Here is a 25,845-nt window from a genome sequence, read left to right as displayed (position 1 = left end):
TCGAGGGAATAAAAGACAAATAAACTTTCAGCACGCTGAGGAATCAGGGAATCATGGAATGCTCTGGGTGGAAAAGGACCTCCAAAATCTGTAATACCACTCCTGCCATGGGGACACCTCCCACTGTCCCAGCTGCTCCCAGTGTCCAGCCTGGCCTTGGGCAGTCCCAGGGATCCAGGGGCAGCCACAGCTGCTCTGGGAATTCCACCCCAGCTCCTCCCCACCCTCCCAGCCAGGAATTCCCTCCCAATATCCCATCCAAACCTCCTCTCTCTCAGCTTAAAATTTAGGAGGGAGACATCCCTGCACAGTTTAGGATATCTCAACTCCCAGCACTGCAGCTGGAAGTGAAGGACATTCCCTGGATTTGTGTTTGGGGCCGTTAATGCAGCACCACTGTGCAGGATTCCCAGATTCCATTCCCGGGTTTGGGAACCTCCTAGGACGAGGATTCTCCTTTCTGAACAGAGGAATGGTTTTCCTTATCCCAACCCATATTCCCCCTCCAGAGAGGCGTGTGCTGCAGGGAATGGGCTGGATCTGGAATTGCTCATCCCTGCCCCGACTCCACGTGGGAAACACGGATCCTTCCCTTCCTTTTCCCTCTGATATCCTGCTCTGCTCCCTGGCTTCTGTTTTGCTTCTCTCCCACATTTCTTTCTCCAGGTCCTGCCTCCCTGTTTTCCTCCCCAGGTCCTTCTTCCCTGTTTTTCTCCTCTTTTTTCTCCCCGCCCCTGTTCCCTGTTTTCCTTTTGGATCCTGCTTTTCTCCGTTTTCCTCCCTATTTTCCTCCCTGGACCCTCCTCCCTATTTTCTTCTCTCCTTTTCACCCCAATCCTGCTTCCCTCTTTTCCATCCTGTTTTCCTCCGTATTTTCCTCCCATTTTTCATTCCCGGTCCTCCTTCCCTGTTTTCCTCCCTGCTCCTCTCCCTGTTTCCCTCCCCCCCGTTAATCGCCTTCACTATCCTGCAGCAATTAGGGAGGAGAAAGCAATTTAGCAGCTCGGGAAGTAATTAAGGAGGCTGGAGTTAATTACAGCGGCTCCACCGCCGGGCTGGGGACAAGGGACTGAATTCAGAGCCTGAAATTCCAGCTCCTTGTGCCCGAGCTGCTGGAAAACCACCCGGGGAAAAACATTAAATAGTGAAGTGTTGCTGGATGGGTTTTGGGGAGAATTCCAAAGGGGCTCCAGCATAAAATTGGACACTGGGAAATTGGGAAGAGCAGCACGGGCAGGGATCAGCCCGCTCTGATCCAGGCATTCCTGCTTTCTCCCTGTCCCGAATCCTGCAGTGGGAGCAGAGCGGGAAAAATGATAAAAATTATTTCCCCACCAGCTGAGCTCCTCCTGGGAGCACCAAAGCCCAGCTCGGCTTGGAAAAGCTGCCGGGAGAGGAATTAAATCGTTCCACGCCTCCTCCCGGAGCTCAGGGAGCTGGTCCGGGTCCTGCTGGACACACCAGAGATGGATTGGATGGGATTCAAGGCAGGATCTCTGCGGGATCACATCCCTCTCATCTCACCGGGTGGGATCCTTCCCTCACACAGCCCGGCTGGAAGTCTCCTTCCCTTCCTGATCCAAACTGTCCTGGGTGGGCAGAGGGGCTGGAATGTTCCTTGGAGTCAGGATGGGATCCATCCCTGGGTGGGCAGAGGGTCAGGAATGTCCCATCCCTGAGTGGGAAGAAGGGCTGGGATGCTCCCTGGAGTCAGGATGGGATCCATCCCTGGGTGGGCAGAGGGGCTGGAATGTCCCATCCCTGAGTGGGAAGAAGGGCTGGAATGTTCCCTGGAGTCAGGATGGGATCCATCCCTGGGTGGGCAGAGGGTTGAGAATGTCCCATCCCTGGGTGGACAGAGAGGCTGGAATGTTCCCTGGAGTCAGGATAGGATCCATCCCTGGGTTGGCAGAGGGTCAGGAATGTCCCATCCCTGGGTGGGAAGAAGGTCTGGGATGCCCCATCCCTGGGATCTGTCCCTGAGCAGGAAGAGGGGCTGGAATGTCCCATCCCTGGGATCTGTCCTGGGGGGGGGGCAGAGGGTCAGGAATGCCTCATCCCTGGGATCTGTCCCTGAGCAGGAAGAGGGGTTAGGATGTTCCCTGGAGTCAGGATGGGATCCATCCCTGGGTGGACAGAGGGTCTGGAATGTCCCATCCCTGGGATCCATCCCAGGGTAGTGCAGATCCTGTGTCCTTTCCCTCTTCCTGGAGGGAAAACACAGCCTGGATGAGGGATGAAGGAACACAGAGCATTCCAAGAGTTTTCCCTCTGTTTCCCTACTCCAAGTGTTCCCTGCTCCTCTTCCCTCTCCTGGTTCCTGGCACTCGGATCAGGGTGTCCAGGTGGGTGACTGCACTTCCTAAGGAATCCTTTTCCAAGGGCCTGGTGGAACAGCCAATGCCAAATTCCTCTTTCTCCCTCCTTCCCTTTTCCCTTCCAGTCCAACTCTCCCTGCCAAAAGTGACCATGGGCAGTCCCAGCCTGGGCTCGGGGGGCCTGGAATGGGAAATTCCAGGAGAATTGGAGAATTCCTATTTTATCCCTCAAACAACTCAGTTTGGAGCACTTTCCTGGGGAAAATGGCTTCACACTCCTGCCCTGCTGCTGTTCCCAGGGGATTCTGCTGCCAGGGGCTGGAGCCCAGAGCCAGAGGGAATCAGGGATTGGGGAATTGGGATACCTGAACGGCAACACCAGGTGTTTTTTCTCTTTCCCTTTGGCCTTGGCTCTGCAATCCAAAGGAGCAATTCCATGAGTTGTGATGCAGGGATGGACTCTCATCCTTCACCTTCTCCCCTCAAATGCATCCACATGCATGGAGCAATCCAACAAAGCCAAGCCAGGAAAAACTCCCGGTGCCAGGGCTTCCCAAGGATCCCAGGGAACTGAGGTGGGACAGCACTGGGAGGGCTGGAATGAGGGGGGATGGATGGAAGGATGGGATGGATCCATGAATCCATGGAAGGATGGATGGATGGATGGATGGATGGATGGATGGATGGATGGATGGATGGATGGATGGGATGGATCCATAAATCCATGGATGGATGGGATGGATCCATGGATGGTTAGAGGGGTTGATAGAGGAATGAGTGGATCCAAGGAGGGATGGGATGGATCCAATGGTGGATAGACGGATTTCCATGGATGGATCCATGGATCCATGGATGGATGGATGGGATGGATGGATCCATGAATCCATGGATGGATGGATCCATGGATCCATAAATGGATGGAATGGATGGATCCATGGATCCATGGATGGATGGATCCATGGATCCATAAATGGATGGAATGGATGGATCCATGGATGGATGGACAGATGGGATGGATCCATGGATGGATAGAGGGATGGATAGAGGAATGGATGGATCCAAGGAGGGATGGGATGGATCTGTGGATGAATGGATTATTCCATGGATGGATGGATGGATCCATGGATGGATAGAGGAGTGGATACAGGAATGGATGGATCAAGGGAGGGATGGATGGATGGATGGATGGATGGATGGATGGATGGATGGATGGATGGATGGATGGATGGATCCATGCAGGAATAGAGGGGGTGGATAAAGGATTGGATGGAAGGAAGGATGGATCCATGGATTGCTTGGAATACAGACAAACACAACTCTGGGATCCCCTTCAGAAGTCCCTGACTGAAGGATATTTGTCCTCGCTGGGATTAGGAAGGACAGAGGGAATCCCAGGGGTGGGTGATCCCAGAAAAGGCTTTTCCCAGGATCCAAACCCCATGCAGGGACTGCTCCCATCCATGCACACACCATTCCCAAAGGGAAGCAGGGACACCACGTCCCATACCTGGGATCTTCCGGGTCTTCACTGTTGTGAGGAGACGGAGCCAGGAGGAGGAACGTGAGGAATTAACGAACATTCCCAACGGGACACATCCTCCCCAGCCCACGGGGAGAGCAGGACAGGGGGAGGGGCTGATCCCAAATCCCAGGAATGGTTTGGGTGGGAGGGACCTTAAGGAACATCCCATTCCAATCCCTGCACCTTCCACTCTCCCAGGGTGCTCCAACCTGGCCTGGGACATTCCCAGGGATCCAGGGGCAGCCACAGCTTCTCTGGGAATTTCCTCCCGGCCTCTTCCCAGCCTCCCAACCAGGAATTCTTTCCCGATATCCCATCCATCCCTGCCCTCTGGCAGTGGGAAGCCATTCCCTGTGTCCTGGCACTGCAATTCCTGGTATCACCCTGTGGGATATGGTGCAGAGGGAGCACGGGATGAGGCTGACCTGTATCCCAAAATCCTGCATTTTGGGATCAGCACCTCTCTGTAGGATTTGGCTGCCTGGGATGGGCTGGGATGGAAGCAATCCCCCCAAACTCTCAAAATCTCAGATCCCCACCCAAAATCTGGGATCCCTCCCACCAGGACATTTTTGGTACCTTGCCACTGCTTTGTATCCATCATTAAACTTAATCCTGGATGAGGCACCAGAGAGAAAGAGAAAAAAAAATTCCCAATGTCAGAATTCCTGAAGGAGCAGGGACACCCCTTCCCTGGAGGATGGGGCTGTGTCCAAGCTCCGGGTGCTCCAGGGAGGGAATTCCAGCTGTGCCTCCAGCCCAGGGTGTTTTCCACTCCCCCTATTCCCCCAAAAAACACAGCAGGAGGAATGGGAGCTGCCTCCAGCACTTCCAGCATTATCCATCACTCCTGCTCCACCTGGGAATCTCCTCCACCAAAACTGGGTGGGAGCAATTTACATTCCCAGAATCCAGGAAAAATCTCCAGGTTCTGGAAGCTCTGCCTGGGACTCTCAGCTGAACCTGCTCCCTTGGTTTGAACCTTTTCCTGGTTTTCAGGATCCTAGGGATCCATTTTTTCCCAAGGAATTTAATGGTACATTAAATGATTAACATCATTTAATTAAATTTAATGGAGAGGTTGGAAAAAAAATATGGAAAACCTTGACTGGGATTTTTTTCCCGGGATGGAACGATCCCAAACTCCCTGCTCATCCTGGTGGTGGCACTGTGACATCCTAATGATCCACGCCCAAATTCCACATGGATTTGGGAATTTTGGACCCTTCTTATCTACTTGGACACGGGCGAACCACCCTCTATCCCAAACTCCAGCCATTCCCAGCACTGATCCATGTCCCCAAGCGCCACACCCACACGGGAATGGGAACGGGAACGCCCTGGGGCCGCCTGTGGGGATTTTCCTCCCCAGTTCTGCCTCTCCTGGCACAGATCCCAACTTTGGAGCAGGTGCCAGAGGGATAATTAGCAACAGGCAGTCGGACAAGGCTCGGATCCGCCGGGACACGGGAGAAGAGCTTCCATCAATAATTCACCGGGAGCAGATTCCTTTCGGCTCCAGCTCTGTCCTGGCCATGAATATTTCAAGGACAGCCCCTATCGGATGGTGCTTCCCAGGATCTTGGATTCCAGGGGCTGGGAGCTGAGCTCAGCCGGGTTTTGGCAATTCCTGAACTGCCTCTGGAAGTGCCCCCCCCCCCCCCTTGAGTTTTCCTGGGAAGCTGAGGGTGAGTCTGTGAGTAAATTCTGGAATGGTTTGGGTGGGAAAGGGCTTTAAAGCTCATCCCATCCCAGGTTCTCCAACCCGGCCTTGGACACTCCCAGGGATCCAGGGGCAGCCACAAATTCCCCAGGAATTCCATCCCAGCCCCTTCCCATCCTCACAGGGAAGAATTCCTTTCCAATATTGGATTTTTCCCATTTTTTTCTGTTTTCCTCATGCCCAGCTTTTTGAAGGACCCTGTCCTGGGTTTTTTTTATCCAGGTTGGATTTCTTAGTTTTTTATTTCCCCATTCTGGATCCTTTGCTGCAATTACTTTGGATGTGTTTGGTTAAAGTTCCCAATGGATCAAGGAGCCAAAGCCATTCCAGGGACTGGGACATGGGAAGGTTCCACCTCCCATTCCTGCCTCCTTCATCCCTGCATTCTGTGTGAGATGAGCAGATTCCAAACTTGGGATGTCCAGGGAAACACAAAAATGGAATTTAACAGATCCAAGCCTTGATACATTTTCCTGGATTCAAGGAATTTTCTTGGGAAAGTGGAACTTTGGAGTGGGGTGGGATCTGCCACGGGGATTTACCTGGAATGCTGATCTTCTTCTGCTTCGTCTCCAAGGCTTGAGATTTTAGAGGAAAGAGGAAAAATTCCAGCTGTGATGTGAGGATAAAGGGCTCTTCCATTGTTTTATAAAACTTGGGAACACTCAGGCACAGCAAAGCATTCCATGCATGGCTGGAACACCAGGATCCACCCAGGCCACTTCCCGTTGTTTCCACAGGATCCAAGTTTGTCCCAGACTGAATTTTAGGGAATATTTGACCAAATCCCACCTTTTCCAAGTAGTTCCCTCCTGTCTGACCTCCTTTTCCCACTCCTTATTTTCCTTTGGGATGGATTTGCTCAAATCCCAAAGGAAAAGTGGGAATGGGCGGGTGCTGTACCCTGTGCCAGGATTCCTGGAAGGAGGAAAGGAGAATTCCCAGCCTTTGGAGAGCCCTGCCATCATCCCAGTGATGGAAAGCCCTTCCCATCCCTTGGAAAGCTGCAGGATTGCTTTGTGGGGGGGTCCTGTTTGCACAGAAATTCCTCAATTTTGGGAAATTTCCAAGCACAGGTGCCCACGTGGATCTGCAGACACAGAGACATCCTGGAAAAACAAGGAATGAAGGCAAAAAATTCCCCGTGTCAGACCAAGGGATCAGCCTGGATCCAGCAGCAGCCAAGGAAGACACCAGGAAAAGATGGATCTGCTTCCCCTGGAACTGGCAGCTCCACAGAACAATCCCCAAAATCCTTCATGTGCTCTGCTCCATGGGAATGGGATGAGGCTTGTCCTGGATCTGCCAAAATCCAGGATCTCCAGGTGGATCCTCTCCAGGATGTCTGTGCCCGAATCCAGGTGGAAAAGGGAGCTGGGAGTGGGGTGGGAGAAAGGCAGAACAGGAAAGGGAATTCCTGGGATTGTGAGATCAGTGATTGGAAAAGATGGAAATTACACCAGGTCCCTGTGTCCAGGAACAGATTTTGGATAAGGGATGGGATGAGAGAAAAAGGGAGGTGAGGGAAGGTTTAAACTGCAAAAGGCTGGATTTATATTGGATTTTGGGAAGGAATTCTTCCCTGGGATGGTGGAGAAGGGCTGGGATGGGATTCCCAGAGAAGCTGTGGCTGCTCCTGGATTCCTGGGGGTGTCCAAGGCCTGGCTGGACACTGGGATTTGGAGCAGCCTGGGATCATGGAAAGTGTTGGGATTGGAAAGGGATGAGCTCTAAGGTCCCTTCCCAGCCAGAACATTCCATGGTTTCACAATTCCCTGTCTCCAGGGCTGTGGATTGGCCTGGCCCACGATCCCTGAGGCTGCTCCTGTGACATTCCAGGGACAGGGAGTTCCTTGCCTTCTTTATCCCACTTTTCCTTGTGTATCCCACTCCTCTCTTCCTTGCAATCCCCACAGACCTTCCATCCATGTGGGAAACGGGGAATCCAGGGGGGTCCCTGGGCTGGGAGCTCAGCAGGAATGGGATTGGGAATGAGGATGAGGAAGGGTGGGACAGGGTCCACCAGGAGCCCTCCCCATCCCAATTAATTTCCTGTCAGAAATGCAGCTCTGGAAACACCAGAATTCCCACTTTTAATCTTCTGATCCAAACTGTTCCCAGATCTGGGATCTGAAAGTGGTGGAGAAGGAAAGGCCTCCCAAAGGAGCCAGGACGTTTTTGTTCCCAAAGGAATTTTAACCAAAGCCCTTCCTCAGATTCCAAAGGATGATTTGCATCCAAGTGCCTTTGGATCCTTCCCAAAAGCTGGAATATGGAACTTCTCACCTTTATTTCTTTATTCCCAACTTTTTTTGATTCCTGGTAAATTCCAGCACGTTTGCTACAGCCTGAGCCAGACATTCCTTGGAGAAAATCCTCCAGGAATTCTCAATGAAAACAGGAATAAAACCCCATTATTGCCCCCAGAGGTGCTGAGACCTGGGAATTGTTTGGGATGGGGGATAAACCTTTCCCATCCTAGGGAATTCCCAATATTCCCTGCATCACCCCCTTCCATTCCTCTATTCCTGTTATCCCCAAAAAACTTCATTTAAGCAACTTTGCTTTGGAAATCTCCTTTTCCCAAATTTATCTCCACATCCTCCCTCATCCCTGACTTCCATGAGGGAGCACTGTGGGAATTCCTGCCCCTCCCAGCCAGAATTGATCTGACTGACTGGGAATCCTGGGATGGATGATCCAGGTCCTGATATCCAACAGAATCCATGGCCAAGCCAGGGGAAAGGTGGGATGGGGTAATGGGATGGGATGGGACAATGGGATGGGACAATAAGATGGGATGGGATAATGGGATGGCATAATGGAATAATGGGATAATGGGATGGGATAATGGAATAATGGGATGGGATGGGACAATGGGATAGGATAATGGGATGGGATAATGAGATGGGATGGGACGATGGGATGGCATAATGGGATGGGATGGGATGGGATGGGATGGGATGGGATGGGATGGGATGGGATGGGATGGGATGGGATGATGGGACAATGGGATGGGATGGGATAATGGGATGGGATGATGGGACAATGGGATGGGATGGGATAATGGGATGGGATGGGATGATGTGATGGGATGGGATATTTTCCATTGGAAGGGACCTACAGGGATCACCTGGTCCAACTCATCCCTGTCTGAGGCAGAGCCAGTGTTAAATCCCATTATTATGATCCCCTCTGTGTCCTTCCTGCCATCCCTGATCCCACAGGAATTCAGGAGCTTTTCCCTTCCTGTGGCTGAGCTCCTCTTGGGATGCTCCTTGGGATTTCACCTGAAATTCCCTTTCTTTGGCTCCTTCCCAAACTCTTCTGTGACACCAAGAAAAAACACAGCAAACAAACACACACAGGGAGCTCATTCCCATGGGAATGGCTGATCCAGGATTTGGGGGCAGGACATGGAGAGGGGAGGGCACCTCAAAGGCAAGGCAGTGTCCCAGCCCGGATCTCCATGGGGATCCCATTCCAAGGCTGCTTTTCTGGTTGATCCATGACTTCTCCTCCCCACCAGCAGCCCAGGAATGGGAATTCAGGGACAATTCCTGTGGGATATCCATTGGGAAAAGGCAAGGAGCAGCACAGCACTGCAGAGCCCCTCCCTACCTCGTGTCCAGGGACCCCTGGCTCAGGGAATCCCCCTCTCCCAGGAGCTCATCCTCGCTGTGGAAATACAGCTCGTCCTCTTCCATCCTGGTGGGAATGCCACAGACATCAGCCCTGCCCTTCCTGGGATTCAGGATCCCAAACTCACGGAATCTCTGACTCCTTTGGCTTGGATTAGCTCTCTGAATCCGACCATTCCCAGCACTGCCACATCCACAGGGATTTGAAATCCCTCCAGGGATGGGGGCTCCACCCCTGCCCTGGGCAGCTGTGCCAGGGATGGAAGGAATTGTTCCCAATATCCAACCTGAGCCTCCACCCAGGACAGGGCTCTGCACATCCCATGGTAGCTAAATTCCAAAACTCCTCCTAAAATGGGGAAGCTCCTCTGGGAATTCCAGTCCAGCCCCTCCCTGCCCTCACAATCAGGAATTTCTTCCCAAAATCCCACCCCAAACTCCTCTTTTCCAGTGGAAGCCATTCCCTGGCTCCTGGTCCTCCATCCTGTTTCCCAAATCCCTCTCCAGCTCTCCTGGAGCCCCTTGAGGCTCAGGAAGCAGCTCCAAGTTCTTCCTGCATCCTTAATTTTTTGCTTTAATCCCACAGGATCCATCTGATGAGAAACCGGAAAACCCAGCCTGGAGCCATGACAGGAGCACCTTCCAATTCCCTGGAATCCTGGAATTCCGGGCTGGTTTGGGTGGGAAGCGACCTTAAATCCCTCCCAGTCCCACCCTTACACCTCCCACTGTCCCAGGCTGCTCCAAATCCCATCCATCCTTTCCTTGGACACTTCCACGAGAGATGGAGCATCCATCGTGCTCCCTGCATCCCCAAATTCCAGTGGCACGGGCAGGACGCTGATATCCCATCCCAGACAGCCTCACCCCCCCTTTCCAGCCGTGCCATTCCTGGCTCCCTGCCCGGCATCCTCCTGTTTAATCCCTCCCCACATTCCCGCTCTGCCTCGTCCCGGTTCGCTGAGCCGGGAAACGAAGCCGCGCTTCCAATTTGCTTGAAAATTCCCTGGATTCAGTTCCCGCAGTTAATGAACTGCCTTGGAGGGATGCGAGCAATTAGAGGGATATTCCCTGTCTCTATCAGTGGGGAAAAAGCCATTTTTCCCTTTTTTTGGCCACAATGAAGTGCTAATCCCTGGTGGAATGTGGTCCAAAATGGGATAACCCCGAGGGGGAGAAATGGGATTCCAAGGGCTCTGTTCGGATTCACAGCTCCAGGCTGGGCTCCCCTGTGGATTTAGGGATTTCCAGTGCCAGGGAAATGTTTGGACTTGGCAAACATCAGAGGAATTTTCCAGCTGAAATGGTTCTGACACTCCACTATTCCATGATTTGGGAGTACAGGGATTCTCTTCCTTTGCCCATCCCCATGGGAGTGTTTGATCCATGAGGAGCAGGCAGGGAATGTGGTGTTCCGGAGGGAGCCGTGGGTGACAGCAGGACCCAGCTCTGCCTTCACTGCCCCCCTCTCCCAATCCCAGAGTCTCCCTTCCATCTCCACCTCATTCCTTAAGAATTCCAGCAACCTCAGGGCTTTGATGTCTCCCCTCTTCCAGCTGCTCCCTTTTCCAATGGATTCGAGAGTTGGATCCATTGACAAACCAATCCTGGACAACACAACTCCAAAAACTGTGGAAAGCTGCCTGGAAAATCCACCTTAGAATTCCATGAATCCCTTCGTGGCTGCAAATCCCAGATTTACAGAATCCCAGAAGTTGGAAAATCCCTCCAGGATCATCGAGTCTACCTTGTCACCAGCCCAGAGCACTGAGTGCCACATCCAGGAACTCCTTGGACACCTCCAGGGATGGGGACTCCACCATCCAAGGATTGTGCCCTGAGTATCCATAGGGTCATGGAGAAGGGATCCCATCCCAACGGAGTCACCTGCAGCATTCCCAGTCACTGGGCTGGGATTGCAGCTGGGTCCAGCAGCTTTGTGCCAAGGAATGTCGGGATTCAGTCCCTGGATTGTTCCCAGCCAGGGGCAGATCCCAGGAGCTCACAAGGAAACTCATGGATCCCTAAATGAGAAAACTGGAACTTCCCTTGGAAGAACTGGAAGTGTCCCACCTGCCACCTTGGGATTCATCAGGGATTCACAGCAGGAATCACCTGGTGTGGGATTTCACTTATCCTGGGAGTGACTGAGAGCCCAATGGCTGCTCTGGAGCCTCCTCAATCCTGGGAGCACCATGGACACCTGAGATTGCACCTGGACCTAAATCCCACCTCTGAGGCCTGGCCAGGAGCCAGATCTTTTATCCACTTGGGATCTGCATGGAATCACATTTTCTCTCCAAGTGCTACAATTTAGGAATTTCAGCTCTGTCCTGAAGCACCAGGACCTGCTGGAGGCCACCTGGATCCCACCCTCACCTGGAACTGTTCCATGGATCCACCTTTTAGCCCTGACCCCCATCCAGACCTTTTATCCCCTCGGGATCAGGATGAAATGAAACTTTCCCTCTCTGTGCTACAATCCTGGAAGTTCAGCTCTCTCCAGGTGTGGTGGAGCACCAGGAGCTTCCAGGGCCACCTGGACCCCAGTCTCACCTGGAGCTGTTCCATGCATCCTCACCTGAATTCCATGGATCCACCTTTTAGCCCTGACCTGCATCCAGACCTTTTATCCCCTCAGGATCTACCTGGAATCACATTTTCTTGCCAAGTGCTACAATCCTGGAAGTTCATCTGTGTCCTGAATGACCAGGACCTGCTGGAACCACCTGGATCCCACCCTCACCTGGAGCTGTTCCATGCATCCTCACCTGAATTCCATGGATCCACCAGTGAGCCCTGACCTGCATCCAGACCTTTTTATCCCTTGGGATCTGCATGGAATCACATTTTCCCTCCAAGTGCTACAATCCTGGAAGTTCAGCTGTGTCCTGAATCACCAGGACCTGCTGGAACCACCTGGATCCCACCCTCACCTGCAACTGTTCCATGCATCCTCACCTGAATTCCATGGATCCACCAGTGAGCCCTGGCCTACATCCAGACCATTTTTTTCCTTGGGATCTGCATGGAATCTCATTTTCTCTCCACATGCTGTGATCCTGGAAGCTCAGCTCTGTCCTAGATCACCAGGACCTGCTGGAACCACCTGGATCCCAACCTCACCTGGAACTGTTCTGTGGATCCTCACCTGAATTCCATGGATCCACCAGTGAGCCCTGACCTGCATCCAGACCTTTTATTCCCTTGGGATCTACATGGAATGAAAGTTTCCCTCCAAGAGCTGCAATCCTGGAAGTTCATCTGTGTCCTGAATCACCAGGACCTGCTGGAACCACCTGGATCCCACCCTCACCTGCAGCTATTCCATGGATCCCCCGAGGGCAGGAGTTGCCCTTTGGAGCATCACTGGGATGACACCGCCCTTTCCCCACAATCCAGCCCCCCCAATCCCCCCCAATCCCACCTCCAGGAGCTCCTCATCCCGTTACCTCCGGAAGCTCCTCTCGGTGGGCTGCTGGCTGGATTTCCCGGGAGAGGCGTCGCAGCCGTGCCGGGGGTCGGACAGGAGGCTGTCGGTCTCCAAGGAATACCTTCCATCCCCCTCCGAGTGCACGCTGGGCGTCTCCAGGAATTCCTTGTCGTTCCAGGTGCTGCCCACGGTCCCATCCAGAGCCTGGTAGCGGATCTCGATGGAGATGCTGGTCTGCAAGACAGGGAGAATATCAGCGCCCGTGGAATATCCCGGGAAACCCAAAAAAAGTGGGAAGAGCATCGGCTGTTGGATGTTTTAGCCTCGCTGATCCCAAATTTTCTCCGTTTCTGAACGCTTGGGGAGCAGTTTATGGCAGGAGAGGGATCTGACCATGGTGCTGATTCATCAGGAATTCCCGGTGCATCCCAGATTCTCCAGCAGGAGGAAAAGCCCAGGAGAGCTGCAAGCCCTGGGAGCAGCTGAAGGCACCAGGAGCAGACGGAGTTCCCTGATGTTCCCTGGACCACCAGTTTGTTGGGAATTTTACCCTGGGACGCTCCTAATCCATGGATTTGTGGTGCTTTACTCCAGCCTGGTCCCGTCTCCAGGCAGGGCTGGGAATTTTTGAGGAATGGGAATTTTGGATTGGGTTTGGTTTGGATCTCCCATTCCAGCCATGACCAGCCCGGGTGGCACTTGAGGACACGGAGGAACCTGGTGCTGGCTGTGTCCAAGCTTCATCTCAAACCTCTTATGGATCATGGAATCCTGGAATGGTTTGGGTGGGAAGGGACCCTAAAACTCATCCCATTCCCATTCCACCTCCCCCTATCCCAGGCTGCTCCAAGCCCCTCCAGCCTTTCCTTGGACACTTCCAGGGATCCAGGGGCAGCCACAGCTTCTCTGGGAATTCCATCCCAGCCCCTCCAGCCTTTCCTTGGACACTTCCAGGGATCCAGGGGCAGACACAGCTTCTCTGGGAATTCCATCCCAACTCCTCCTCGCCAGGAATTCCTTCCCAATATCCCATATCCCATCTTTAATCTGGACCTCCTTGGATGAACCAACTCTGAGTAAATTCCTCTCCCTTTTCCTCTTCCCATTTTACTCCAGGTTGCAGCAAATTCAGGTCTGGAGCTTTCAAGTCTTTTTCTCCCTAAAATCTTTCATTTTTTCTCCCTAAAATCTTTCCCCGGATTCCAAATGGAATCGAGTCTGTGGGATTTCACCCTGCTGCCTTTGCTCCCATGGCCAAAATCCTTCTAAAAGCTCAGATTTGGACAAAGCGAACTGGGGGGAAAAAGCCAAAAACCAATTCCCTCTCCTAAAAAAAAAAATCTTTTTTGAAAAGCTGACAGCTGCTGCTGAGATTAAAGTACAAGGAAAAAGCACTTTTCCACCTCCACTCTGCTTCCATGGAGAAATTATCTGTTATTTTGGGTTCAAAACCAATGAATTTCAGATAAAACCACAAAAAAAAAAGGTTCAAAAGATGGGAACATTTCTTGCAGAAATCCTCCTTTCCCCGTGTTTATGTTTAAGAGGAGGTGCAGCCTCCTCACCTGCTCTGTACAAGAGGATGATGGAAGGCTGGAAAATCCAAGATTTGGGAAGATAACAGCAATTCCACAGGGATTCTGTACATTTCAAACGTGACAGCCAAAGGGTGACTCAGTCCCAGCTGGGAATGGAGCTCTGGGGGAAGGTTTTGATTGATTTATCTTGGTTTTTTTAATTTTTTTTTTTTTTTTATTTTTTTTCAAACCCCAAATTGGAGTCAATCACACCAAATTTTTCCCCCTGTTACCCCCACCAAGCTGTTGGAGAATGTAAAAAAAACTCAAAAAAACAAAACCCAAACCAGTAAATGAGGAGGAAAAACAGGGATCAAGGTTGAAATATTCAGATTTTCACATTTTTGGATATTCGGGGTTTAAATCTCCTTTTCCAGCTGGATTTAGGAGTTTAAAAATCCCTTCAAGGCAGGAAAAATGAAGGATATAATAAAATTGAAAGATTTATGGATGAGTGGGATCATCCCTTGGAAGGGCAATTAGGAGGAGTGGGCTGGAATTAGGAGAAATTCCTGTTAGAAACAATGGAATGGGAAAGAAAATGAAGAAGGAGAAACTACCCTGCAGAGCTGGGAGGGGTTGAGCTTTCCCTGGGGGTTTTAAATTGATTTTTTATGGATTTTTTTTTCCCCTATTGCTTGAGAAAAAATTAATTTAGAGCCATCCTGGTTTTTCTGTTGTAGGAGACTGGACACAGCCGGAATTTTGCTCCTGGCTCCAGCGTTCCTGGAGTTTTTAATCTCCTGGCCAAGGCAATAAAGTCAGGAGGGAGGATGGGAGATGCCAGGAATGTTTTTTCAGCCAGCCCAGAAAAAAGAAAACAATTTCCAACCTTTCCTTCAGGTTCCATTATGGAAAAATGAGGCTGTTCCCAGAAACTGCCTCAGCATGGGGGAAAAGGACCTTAAATCCCATCCCATTCCTATCCCGACACCTCCCATGATCCAGGTGCTGCCAGGGATTCTCTGGGAATTCCAGCCCAGCCCCTCCTCACACTCCAGCCCTTTCCTCAATCCCAGCTCTCCTTTCCCTCTGCCAAAGGCTCCGAGGATTCCCTGGATCCTCCCCTGATCCAGCTGCACATTCCCGGCTCTCCCAGCCTGGGGTTGGATCCAGCCCCATCCCAACTCCTCTCTGGGAAGGAATTTTGGGATCCAGTGGCTTCACTGGGAATTTGGGATCCCCCTTCCCTTTTCCATTCCCAACTTCCATTAAAATCTCTCGGGACAGATTTTGAGTATCCTTGATCCCAGAATCCTCAACACCTCAGGTGGTTCCAACCTTTCCTTTGAGACACTGCCAGGGATCCAGGGATTCTCTGGGAATTCCAGCCCAGCCAGCAATCCCTTCCCAAGCTCCCCTTTCCCAGTGGAGCCATTCCCTGGCTCCTGCCCCTCCAGCCTTTTCCCCAATCCCAGCTCTCCTTTCCCTCTGCCAAAGGCTCCCAGGATTCCCTGGATTTTCCCCTGATCCAGCTGCACATTCCCAGCTCTCCCAGCCCTGGGAACAGCTCCGTGGCTGCTTCAGGACTCTGTTTACCCAGGCCCTTGGATCACAAGAAAATCCCTGAGGCAGCAGCTCCTCACCTGGAATCCCATCATTTCCACCCCTCTGGGAAAAACAGGATGAGATCCCCCCCAGTCTGGAGACCCGAGCCCCCATCCTAAGGAAAAGCTCCCCCTGTTCGGATCAGCCGCCGTTTCCCTGGCTGAGTTCCCATCTCCCAGCAGCCGTTTCCCATGGAAACGGAGTTTTGGAACTCGCTTGGAAACGCGGCTATTTCTGACCCTGCTCTCCAGCCCCGGGGGTTCCGTTGGAAACCAGCCTCGCCCAGCACCATGGACAGCGGCAGATGTGCGGAATTCTTGGAATTATCAGGGAGCAAGGCAGGATTCCATGGAATGGCCTCACCTGGGGGGATGGAGGCAATTGGACCAATGGAAACCAGGAATCCAGTCCTGAGGAGGGAGGGAAGATGCAAGGAGTGCAGATGTGCTTGGGAAAAAATAATCCCAGCTGCTCTCTGGTTTATTGGGATGTTGCCTGATTAGAATTGCACTCTGAAGGAGGAAAAACCCGTATTTTTAGGATCCTTCAGTGTCACATGGGGCAGAGAGGAAAAATCAACGGGTGGAAGTTGAGCCCTCCCAAATTCCTGATGGTAAAATAATGAGGATTTTGGAATGAAATAACCCAAGCATGAGAAGGGGGCTCTGAGCCTGGCCAGGGTTTGGGATGGAATCCTGGAATCCCAAACTGGAATCTGATCTCATTCCAACCCTGACACTTTCTACTGGCCAGCCTGGCCTTGGGCACTGCCAGGGATCCAGGGATTCCCTGGAAATTCCACCCCAGTCTCTCCCCACCCTTCCAGCCAGGAATTCCTTCCCAATATCCCACCCATCCCACTGGCAGGGGGTGGAACTGGATGAGGTTTAACTTTCAACCCAAACCATTCCATGATTCCATGATAAAGGATGCTCAGAATCCGTTCAGTGGCATTTTTTTATGGAAGTTGAGGATGTAAAAGGGAGGAAAGAGGAAGGGGGACACTTCCTGGAGTCCTGAGATTCCAAGTTAATCCCCTCATTCCTGAAATTCCTTCCCAGAGAGGAGTCAGGCTGTGGATGGATCCAATGCCAGGCTCTGAATCCCAGGGCTGGGAGAGCCGGGAATGTGCAGCTGGATCAGGGGAGGATCCAGGGAATCCTCGGAGCCTTTGGCAGAGGGAAAGGAGAGCTGGGATTGGGGAAAGGGCTGGAGGGGCAGGAGCCAGGGAATGGCTCCACTGGGAAAGGGGAGCTTGGGGAGGAATCCCTGGCTGGGCTGGAATTCCCAGAGAATCCCTGGATCCCTGGCAGTGTCCAAGGAAAGGCTGGATCACCCTGGGATGCTGGGGGGAGATTGGATTTTTATGAGATGGGATTTAAAGTCCCTTCCCACCCAAACCAACCTGGAATTCAGTGATTCCACCCTGGGCTGGCACCAAACCGGATCTATCCCTGCTTTTTCTCCCATCCCAAAATTTCCACACTTCTCCAATCCAGGCACCCTCTGGACATTCCCAGCTCATCCCTTCCATCCAGAAATAACAGGATATCAACCCAAGGCTGGGAATCCGTATGGCAACACCAACATTCCCGTTCCCACAGGCGCAGCAGGGACTCTGTCACGCACGGAAAATGTCAGGAATGAGTTCCACCCCCCCCTTGGCACACCTGGATGGCCGAGTTGTTGTCGTCGATGAGCGTGTCCGTCACCTCCAGCTGCCCTTCGGCCACCACCTTCTGCAGCACCATGCGGAACGTCCCCACGAGCCTGCGGGGCCAAGGGCACCGTGAGACCACTGATCCCACACCACATTCCCTGGAGGGATTCTCTGATGGAGCAGAGATGGGGAGCTTTAGGGAGTGTGGGTTATTTCCCTTGTTTTCTACGTAGGCAGGAAGTGTGAGTTCATCCCACAGATCTTCACCTCGTGGCTCAGAAGTCACAGGACTTCTTAATTCTTATTACCCATTTATTAGCCAATAAAACACTGCTAACAAGAATATTTATATTTCTAACCCAATACTAAAATATTTCATCTTATTGACTCGTACTCCAGTGTGAGTTTTCTTAACCAATCGTGTTAAAAAACCTACAGTTTGTGGATGAGCTTAAAATTCCCTTTCCACCCAAACCACTCCGTGATTCCATGACATTTCATGATAACTCAGAATCCACTCAGTGTGATTTTTATCAAAGTTGGAGATATAAAAGGGAGGAAAGGGGAAGGGGGACCATTCCTGGGGTCACGAGATTCCAAGTGAACCTCGTTGTTCCTGAAATTCCTTTTTAGAGAGGAATTCTGCACTTTAAAACTTCTGGTTACCTTTGTAACCACTTTTAAATTTTTCTGTATCTTAAGCTCTAAACGCTGAACTTTACTCAATTTAACAAGTCTCTGCTTTAGGCAATAAATCCACATTCTTGCTTCTAGCACCTAAGTTTGGGAATCTTCTCCAAGGTTTCAAATCAGATCCTGTGTTTAATTCTGAGCTTTGGCTTACATGCCTAGTGTTTTGAGATTTCCCTGCATTTTGAATTCCAACAGACAGGAAATCCTGGGAGTTCTCACCCACCAGGACCTGGTTTTCATGGGAAAAGGGCTTTGCTGTCTGAGGAGCTGTGCAGGCTCTGCTTCCCATTTTTTATTAGGAGGAGGGAGAGGTGAAATCATGGATCAGTGGAGAGGATGGAAAAAGGAGAAGCTGAGAGAGGAGCAATTCCAAGGGAATGCTGCTGGGATAAGGAAAGGAGGTTTGGGAACCATCACTCTTGAATTCCTGGGATGCAGCTGAGGGATCCTTTTCCATATGGAATGTCCACAGTGACTCAAACAGGGAGCAGGGACTGCCCCTCATCCATCTGCACCATGTCATGGAATCATGGAATGCTTTGGGTGGGGAGGGACCCTGGAGCTCATCCCGTTCCACAATCCCAGGTGGTTCCAAGCTCCAGTTACAGTGGAAATTCCTGCTGCTGTCCAAGCTGAGCCTGCCCTGGCCCAGCCTGAGCCCATTTCCCTTGTCCTGTCCCTGTTCCCTGGCAGCACAGCCCGACCCCCCCTGGCTGTCCCCTCCTGGCAGGGAGTTGTGCAGAGCCACAAGGTGCCCCTGAGGCTCCTTTTCTCCAGGCTGAGCCCCTTTCCAGCTCCCTCAGCCTCTGCTGGGGCTCAGCCCCTTCCCCAGCTCCGTTCCCTTCCCTGGACACGCTGCAATCCCTCCAATTCCCTGCAGGACTTCCACTTCCACCCCTCATTTTCCACATTCCAAGCATGGATCAATCCCAGCAGGGCTCTGTCTCCAAGGTGTCCTGCAGGACACAGAAAAGGAAAACTTTTCCTTTGTTTACTCCATAATTCCCAATCCAGAAGAAACGTCCTTCTTCTCCAGAATGAGGAGAACGCTGCTGGATCCACCTGGATTTCAGGGTTTGGAAAACAACATGATTCCCTGACTGACAGAGCTGCAGCACTTTTGCTTTGGAAAGTATTCCTTGAGAAAAGCCTGGCTTTATTCCACAGAATATTCTGAGTTGGAAGGGTCCCACAATGATCATCCAGGCCAATTCCAGCTATTCCTCAGGTACCTGCAGGGATCTGGGTTCCTATCCCTATTTTTTAACCTGTTTGGAATCTAAAACATTCCAGGGTATGGTGGGGGCTTCCCTGCTCCTCTTGGATCCAGGTGGACCCAGGCACCTTTGGCTCCCAGGTGTTCAATGCCCAGAGAGGGCTGAGGAAGGAACAGGAAATTCCTCCTGGAATATCCCCCTGCTCCAGCTCTGGGATCCAACACTGGGATGTGGAGCTGCTGGAGAGAGTCCAGATGAGGCCATGGAGCTGCTCTGAGAGCTGGGAATGTTCACCTGGAGAGGAGAAGGATCCAGGGAGAGCTCAGAGCCCCTGGCAGGGCCTGAAGGGGCTGCAGGAGAGCTCAGAGGGACTGGGGACAAGGCAGGGAGGGACAGGACCCAGGGAATGGATTCCCATTGGGAAAAGAGAGCTTGGGGTGGGATCTTGAGAAGGAATTCCTGGCTATGAGGGTGGGGAGGGGTTGGAATGGAATTCCCAGAGAATCCCTGGATTCCTGGCAGTGTCCAAGAGGGGCTGGGAGCAGCTGGGACAGTGGGAGGTGTCAAGGTTGGAATGGGATGATCCTTAAGGTCCCTTCCCACCCAAACCATTCCATGAATCCCTGACAAAACTCTGAGCCATTCCCTGCAGCATTGGGCAGGGATAGATGGGATCTTGGGAAGGAATTCCTGGCTGTGAAGGTGATGATCCCTGGCACGGGATCCCAGAGAAGCTCCTGTCCTCTCTCAGATCCTTCCCGAGCTGATTTCTCCCCTCCCCGGCAGGATCCGAGCAAGACAGAATTAAATATTCAGGACTTGTCTGTGCAGCCGTTCAATTCCAAGTGTTCCATAATTCATCAGGGCCCTGCTCCCTCCCTTCCCCAGCATTTCTGCTGATGGAAAAAAAGGGAAATTTTCTGGGTCATCTGTAATTTTATCAGCCCGGAGGAGCAGCTCAGGTTTCCAACCCCAGCCAGGCGGGTTCTGTACCTGGAGCTCGCTCAAATCCTGGGATCGGGGAGTCTGGGGTGCTCCAAAGCCCAGGACCCACCAGGATTTGCCCCCAATGGGTCATCCCAGCTTCCAGAGATGCCTCTGGTACCCCTGGGATGATTCCAGGGACACGTTGACTGGGGTGATGGTGAATCCCATGAATCCGGCCAGGCTTAGCCAGAACTGAGCTTTTCCAAGGGCAAGAATTCCACCTGTCTGTGCCAAGAGCTTCCTCCAGCCCAGGAAATCCCCTTTTCCCTCTCTGCTCCCTCAGCATTTAGGTACTGTTTGATTCAATGGCAAATTCTGCTTCTGAAGCCAGGGAGAGGCTCTTTTCTGGGAATGGTGTCTCCATCCATCCATAGATCCATCCATTCATGGGTCCATCCATCCATGGATTCATCCTGGGATACATCCATCCATTCATCCATGGGTCCATCTATCCTTCAATCCATGGACTTATCTATCCATTCATCCATAGATCCATCCATCCATTCATTTATTCAGCCATCCATGGATCCATTCATGGATCCATCCACGGATTCATCCATGGATCTGTCCATCCATTCATCCATGGATCTATCCATCAATGGATTCATTCAGGGATCCATCCATCCATCCATTCATGGATTCATTGCTCAATTCATCCATGGATTCATCATCCATTCATCCGTGATCCATCCATCCATGGATTCATCTATCCATCCATGCATTGGATCCATCCCCTCATCCATCCCTCCATCCATGGATCCATGGTTCCACCTATCCATACCATCCATGGATCCATGGTTCCATCCATCCATCCGTCCATCCATCCATCCCTCCATCCATCCATCCCTCCATCCATCCATCCATCCATCCATCCATCCATCCATCCATCCATCCATCCATCCATCCATCCATCCATCCATTCTCCATGGATCCATCCATGGATCCTCCATCCCTGGTAACTGACAAGACCCCAAATCCTGGGAACCTCCATCCCAGTTTGGCCCCCACTTCCAGACACCCCTGGAAGGTGGGATAAGGGAAGCAAGCGATTCCACACCCTTTGGCCCCTTCCAGGGAATCATCCTGCTGAACCCCCAGGGAAGTATCCAAGGCCAGGTTGGACTTTGATGCTTGGAGCACCTGGGATAGTGGGATGTGCCCAATTCCCATTTGGAACCTGCAGCTTTTCCATGGATGTCCAAATCCCTGCTTGGACAATCCTGATTAATTCCAGCTCCTTCCTCCTGCAGTTCCTGCCTGGAGCTTGCTCTGGAATGAGCTTTTCTGGAATGAATTAATGAATTTTCCCTCCTTGCCAATTGCAGCTTCACCCAAAATTGTCTCACGCCTTGGAATTAGAGTTTACAAAATCAATTCCCTCCTAATTGTCCCCTTCACTTGCAGGAGCCTGTAATTACTCCAGGTTTGTTTTCACCTGGAATACCTGGAGAAATCTGGGACACTCCAGCTGCTCCAGCTCAGCAGCCTCCAGCTATTAAAAGTTGCCCTGGGGAAGTTTCCTCCCCCTTTTCCTTCAGGAAAAAATTCCCATTAAATAGAAATGGATTTTTCTTTGGAAGGTGAGTGGAGTAGGATAATGAGTGAGCCCTGGGGATGGAAACATCCTGCCAGGAAATTCAATTTGGGATGAGATTTCTGAAGTGGCAGTTTGGTGAGCTCACGCTTTTACTCCCTGTTTGGATCAGTGTTATTCCGTGTTTGGATCCAGAAATTAAAAATTCCACAAAATCTGAAGGGGTCACGCAAGGGATTGGTCACTGAGGATTCCAGCCTGAAATTCTGGAATGGGAAGCACCTGAAAGCTGATCCCATTCCAACCCCAACCTCCTGCAATCCCCGATTGTTCCAAGCCCCATCCTAATTTTTTTTTTTTTTTTTTTTTTTTTTTTTTTTTTTTTTTTTTTTATCCTTCCAGGGATGCAACAGCCAGAACTTCCCCTGGGAATTCCACCCCAGCTCCTCACAGCCTCACAGCTGGAATTCCATCCCAAAATCCCACGTAACTGCTCCACATGGGGAGGGCAGTCAGACCACAGGGAACCCTCCAGCTCCAGAGTTAAATTTTTCCGTTCTCCTGCTCCAGCCCCGGATAATTTTCCACGGATGAAACTCGGATCCCTCTGGAGACACAAAGGGTTTGAGCTGTGCCAGGATCTCCATGGCTGGAGAAGAACAAAGGATGGGACCAAGCTCTTTTTCCACCCTGGAGACTCCAGGGATGGATTAAACCCTTCGGAATCCGGCTCTTTGTGTTCCTGCCTCTCCTCCACGGGATCAGTTTTCCATAGGAAAATAATCTGTGCCCCTGCTCTGGGTTTGGAATGTGGCTTTGGGCTGAATCCCGTTGCTGCTCCAGAGGAAAACGGGGACAAGGAGGAGACAGAATTCCCTGCAGTGAAATCTCCTGGGTTTTGTGCACAACATTATTCCTTAAGATCATTCATTGGGATCTCTGCCAGGTGTTATCCCTGTTTTCTGCACAAGGAAAAGCTTGGAAAGGCTGGACCAGGCTGTCCCAAAAGTTTGGGAATGGGGCACGGGGATGATGCTCCATATCCACTGGATCACAGCTGCCTCGGATTCATCCTCTGCTTTTTTTCCCTGGATCTTCCCCTTGCCTGGGTGTGATTCCCATTCCCACATCCCTCAGGAATATCCCATGGTGGCTTTTCCTACTCAAATCCCCAAAAATTTGGGATCTCAAATTTCCTCCATCTATCCTTTCCCAGGGTCTGAAACCATGGGAAAACATCCCAGGAATTTTCTCCCACCCTGGAGGGGTTCTGAAGATCTCCCAGGGGACCAGGAGATCATGGAAAACAACTGAATTCCAGCAGGATCCTGGTATTCCCACCCAGGCCATCCCACCTCACACCAGGATTTTGCAGGATGGAATTGGACAGATTATTTTCAATTATTTCATTATTTTCAATTATTATTTTCATTATTATTTTCATTTTTTTTCATTATTATTTCTATTTCATTATTTCATAGGAATCTCCTGGTTTTTATTCAGGATGTGGAGGCCCCACAGTTTTTGATCCTTCCCTCATGCGAAATTCCAGTGGGAATTCCCACCTGGGAATGACCCACGGGCAGGATGTGGCTCCATCCCTCCTCCACCCACACCTGGATGCTTTGGATGTATCCCAAAGAGATTCCCAGCCTGGAAATTCCCAATCCAGCAGCTGGGGACAGGAATTTTGGGATGCTGGGGGGCGGTTAGGAAGTTCTCCCTCATCCAACCCTGCCCTTTTCCTTGGATGCTCAGCGCCCTGGGAATGCCAGGATGAACCCACCAGGATCCAGAGGCAGCTGGAGGAGGCTCACAAGGACCACATTCCCAGGAATTGCCTGTGACAGCCACAGGGAACAGAAAGAGCCACTGGGATGTGACTCCCTGCCCATTCCAGAGGGTCTGGATCAGGTCCTGGATCAGGTTTCCTGCCTTTTTCCAGGCCTTTGATCAACAGCCTTCATCAGCCACATGTGAATTATTCATGGAGAGCCTGGATCAGCTTTCCCTGATGCTCCCAAGCCTCTTCCTCCTCCTCTCCTCCTCCTCCTCCTCCTCAGCTGATTCTGAGTTCCAGCCCTGCTTTCCCTGCTCTGGAATTCCAGACATTCCCAGAGGGATGTTCCCAAACCCTCTCCCTTCTCTCTCTTCCTCCTCTTCCAGTTTCTGGACAAGGAGAATGGGCTGGGATTAGGGGGGTTCTTTTCCCACATGTCACCGGCATTCCTGAAGGGGTGTTCCCAAAATTTTCCCTCCTCTCCCCTCTCCCCCAGCTGATTCCGAGGATGGGCTGGAGTTCCAGCACTGCCCTGGTTTAATGGAATTTCTTTTCCCACTTATTCCTGGAGAGATGTTCCCAAATCTCTCCCTCCTCTCCACTCTCCTTCTCCTCCAATTTATTCCCGGAAAAGAATGATTTGCTGGAGTTTCAGCACTACCTTGTTTTAGTGGGATTTGCTGTTCCATGCATTCCCAGCATTTCTGGAGCAACATTCCCAGCTCTTCCCTTCTCCTCCCCACCCTCCCAGCCAGGAATTCCTTCCCCAGCTCCCCTTTCCCAGTGGAGCCATTCCCTGGCTCCTGCCCCTCCAGCCCTTTCCCCAATCCCAGCTCTCCTTTCCCTCTGCCAAAGGCTCCGAGGATTCCCTGGATCCTCCCCTGATCCAGCTGCACATTCCCGGCTCTCCCAGCCTGGGGTTGGATCCAGCCCCATCCCAACTCCTCTCCAAGAGGGAATTTTGGGATCCAGGGGCTTCACCGGGAATTTGGGACTCCAGGAAGGGTCTCCCTTCCCTTTTCCATCCCCCAATTCCATAAAAATCCCTCGGGATGGATCCTGAGTGTCCTGGATCCCAGAATCCCGGAATGGTTTGGATGGGATTCATGGATCTCAAATCCCATCCCATTCCAATCCCTCTATCCAGGGTGTTTCAAATTTTTCCTTGGGCACTGCCAGGGATCCAGGGATTCTCTGGGAATTCCAGCCCAGCCAGGAATCCCTTCCCAAGCTCCCCTTTCCCAGTGGAGCCATTCCCTGGCTCCTGCCCCTCCAGCCCTTTCCCCAATCCCAGCTCTCCTGGAGTCCCTTGAGGCTCGGGGAGCAGCTCCAAGGATTCCCTGGATCCTTCTCTTTCCCAGATCTGCTCATAGATCCATGTGGGAAGGGGCCTTAAATCCCATCACATTCCAATTCCAAATTCCATCCCATTCCAAGCCCAGCACCTCCCACTATCCCAAGTGGCTCCAAGCCTCGTCCAGTCTTTCCCTGTACACTTCCAGGGATGGGACAGCCACAATTTCCCTGGACACCATCAATCCAACACCTGCAGGATTTGGGACAATCTGGAAAAACACATTCCAGCATCAACCTCTACCTGGATGATCCACCAAAAAAAATTCCAATTTCCTTTGAAGCACAGGAATTTTATGGAAACAAACATCACAATAAGGAAAGGAAAGGAAAGGAAAGGAAAGGAAAGGAAAGGAAAGGAAAGGAAAGGAAAGGAAAGGAAAGGAAAGGAAAGGAAAGGAAAGGAAAGGAAAGGAAAGGAAAGAGGAAAGGAAAGGAAAGAGGAAAGGAAAGGAAAGAGGAAAGGAAAGGAAAGAGGAAAGGAAAGGAAAGGAAAGGAAAGGAAAGGAAAGGAAAGGAAAGGAAAGGAAAGGAAAGGAAAGGAAGGAAAGGAAAGGAAAGGAAAAAAAGGAAAGGAAAGGAAAGGAAAGGAAAGGAAGGAAAGGAAAGGAAAGGAAGAAAGGAAAGGAAAGGAAAGGAAAGGAAAGGAAAGGAAAGGAAGGATTGACTCACCTGTTGGTGAAGACTTTGCTGTAGTTGAACACTTGGATCTCCAGGATCTCATTCCCATCAATGTTGGTCGCCACTGGCCAGCGGAAAGTCTGGGAAAAAGAGGAAATGGATGAGCCAAAAGTTTTGGGAAAAGAAGAGGGATGAGTCAGGAGTGTTTTGGGAAAAGATGGAGATGGATGAGCAAAGA

The 25,845-nt window shown here is 51.4% G+C and overlaps 1 protein-coding gene across 1 annotated transcript in view; it reads right to left on the bottom strand.

The window, feature by feature from the left end:
* The window catches only part of OTOF (otoferlin), an 82,324-nt gene extending 56,581 nt beyond the window's left edge, over positions 1-25,743 (bottom strand). Inside the window, exons 1-3 of the mRNA XM_079325992.1 lie at positions 25,659-25,743; positions 17,433-17,532; positions 12,657-12,871 (exon numbers count right to left, since the gene is read on the bottom strand). Of these exons, the coding sequence (XP_079182118.1) occupies positions 12,657-12,871; positions 17,433-17,513 (296 nt within the window). The 5' untranslated portion in view covers positions 17,514-17,532; positions 25,659-25,743. The remainder of the gene's footprint in view (positions 1-12,656; positions 12,872-17,432; positions 17,533-25,658) is intronic.
* Between the last annotated feature and the right edge of the window lie 102 nt (positions 25,744-25,845).

This window comes from Erithacus rubecula (genome assembly GCF_903797595.1).
Source record: "Erithacus rubecula genome assembly, chromosome: 2".
Classification (NCBI taxonomy): domain Eukaryota; kingdom Metazoa; phylum Chordata; class Aves; order Passeriformes; family Muscicapidae; genus Erithacus; species Erithacus rubecula.
Note: the sequence above shows the minus strand (reverse complement) of the source record. Positions and strands in the feature narration are given on the sequence as shown.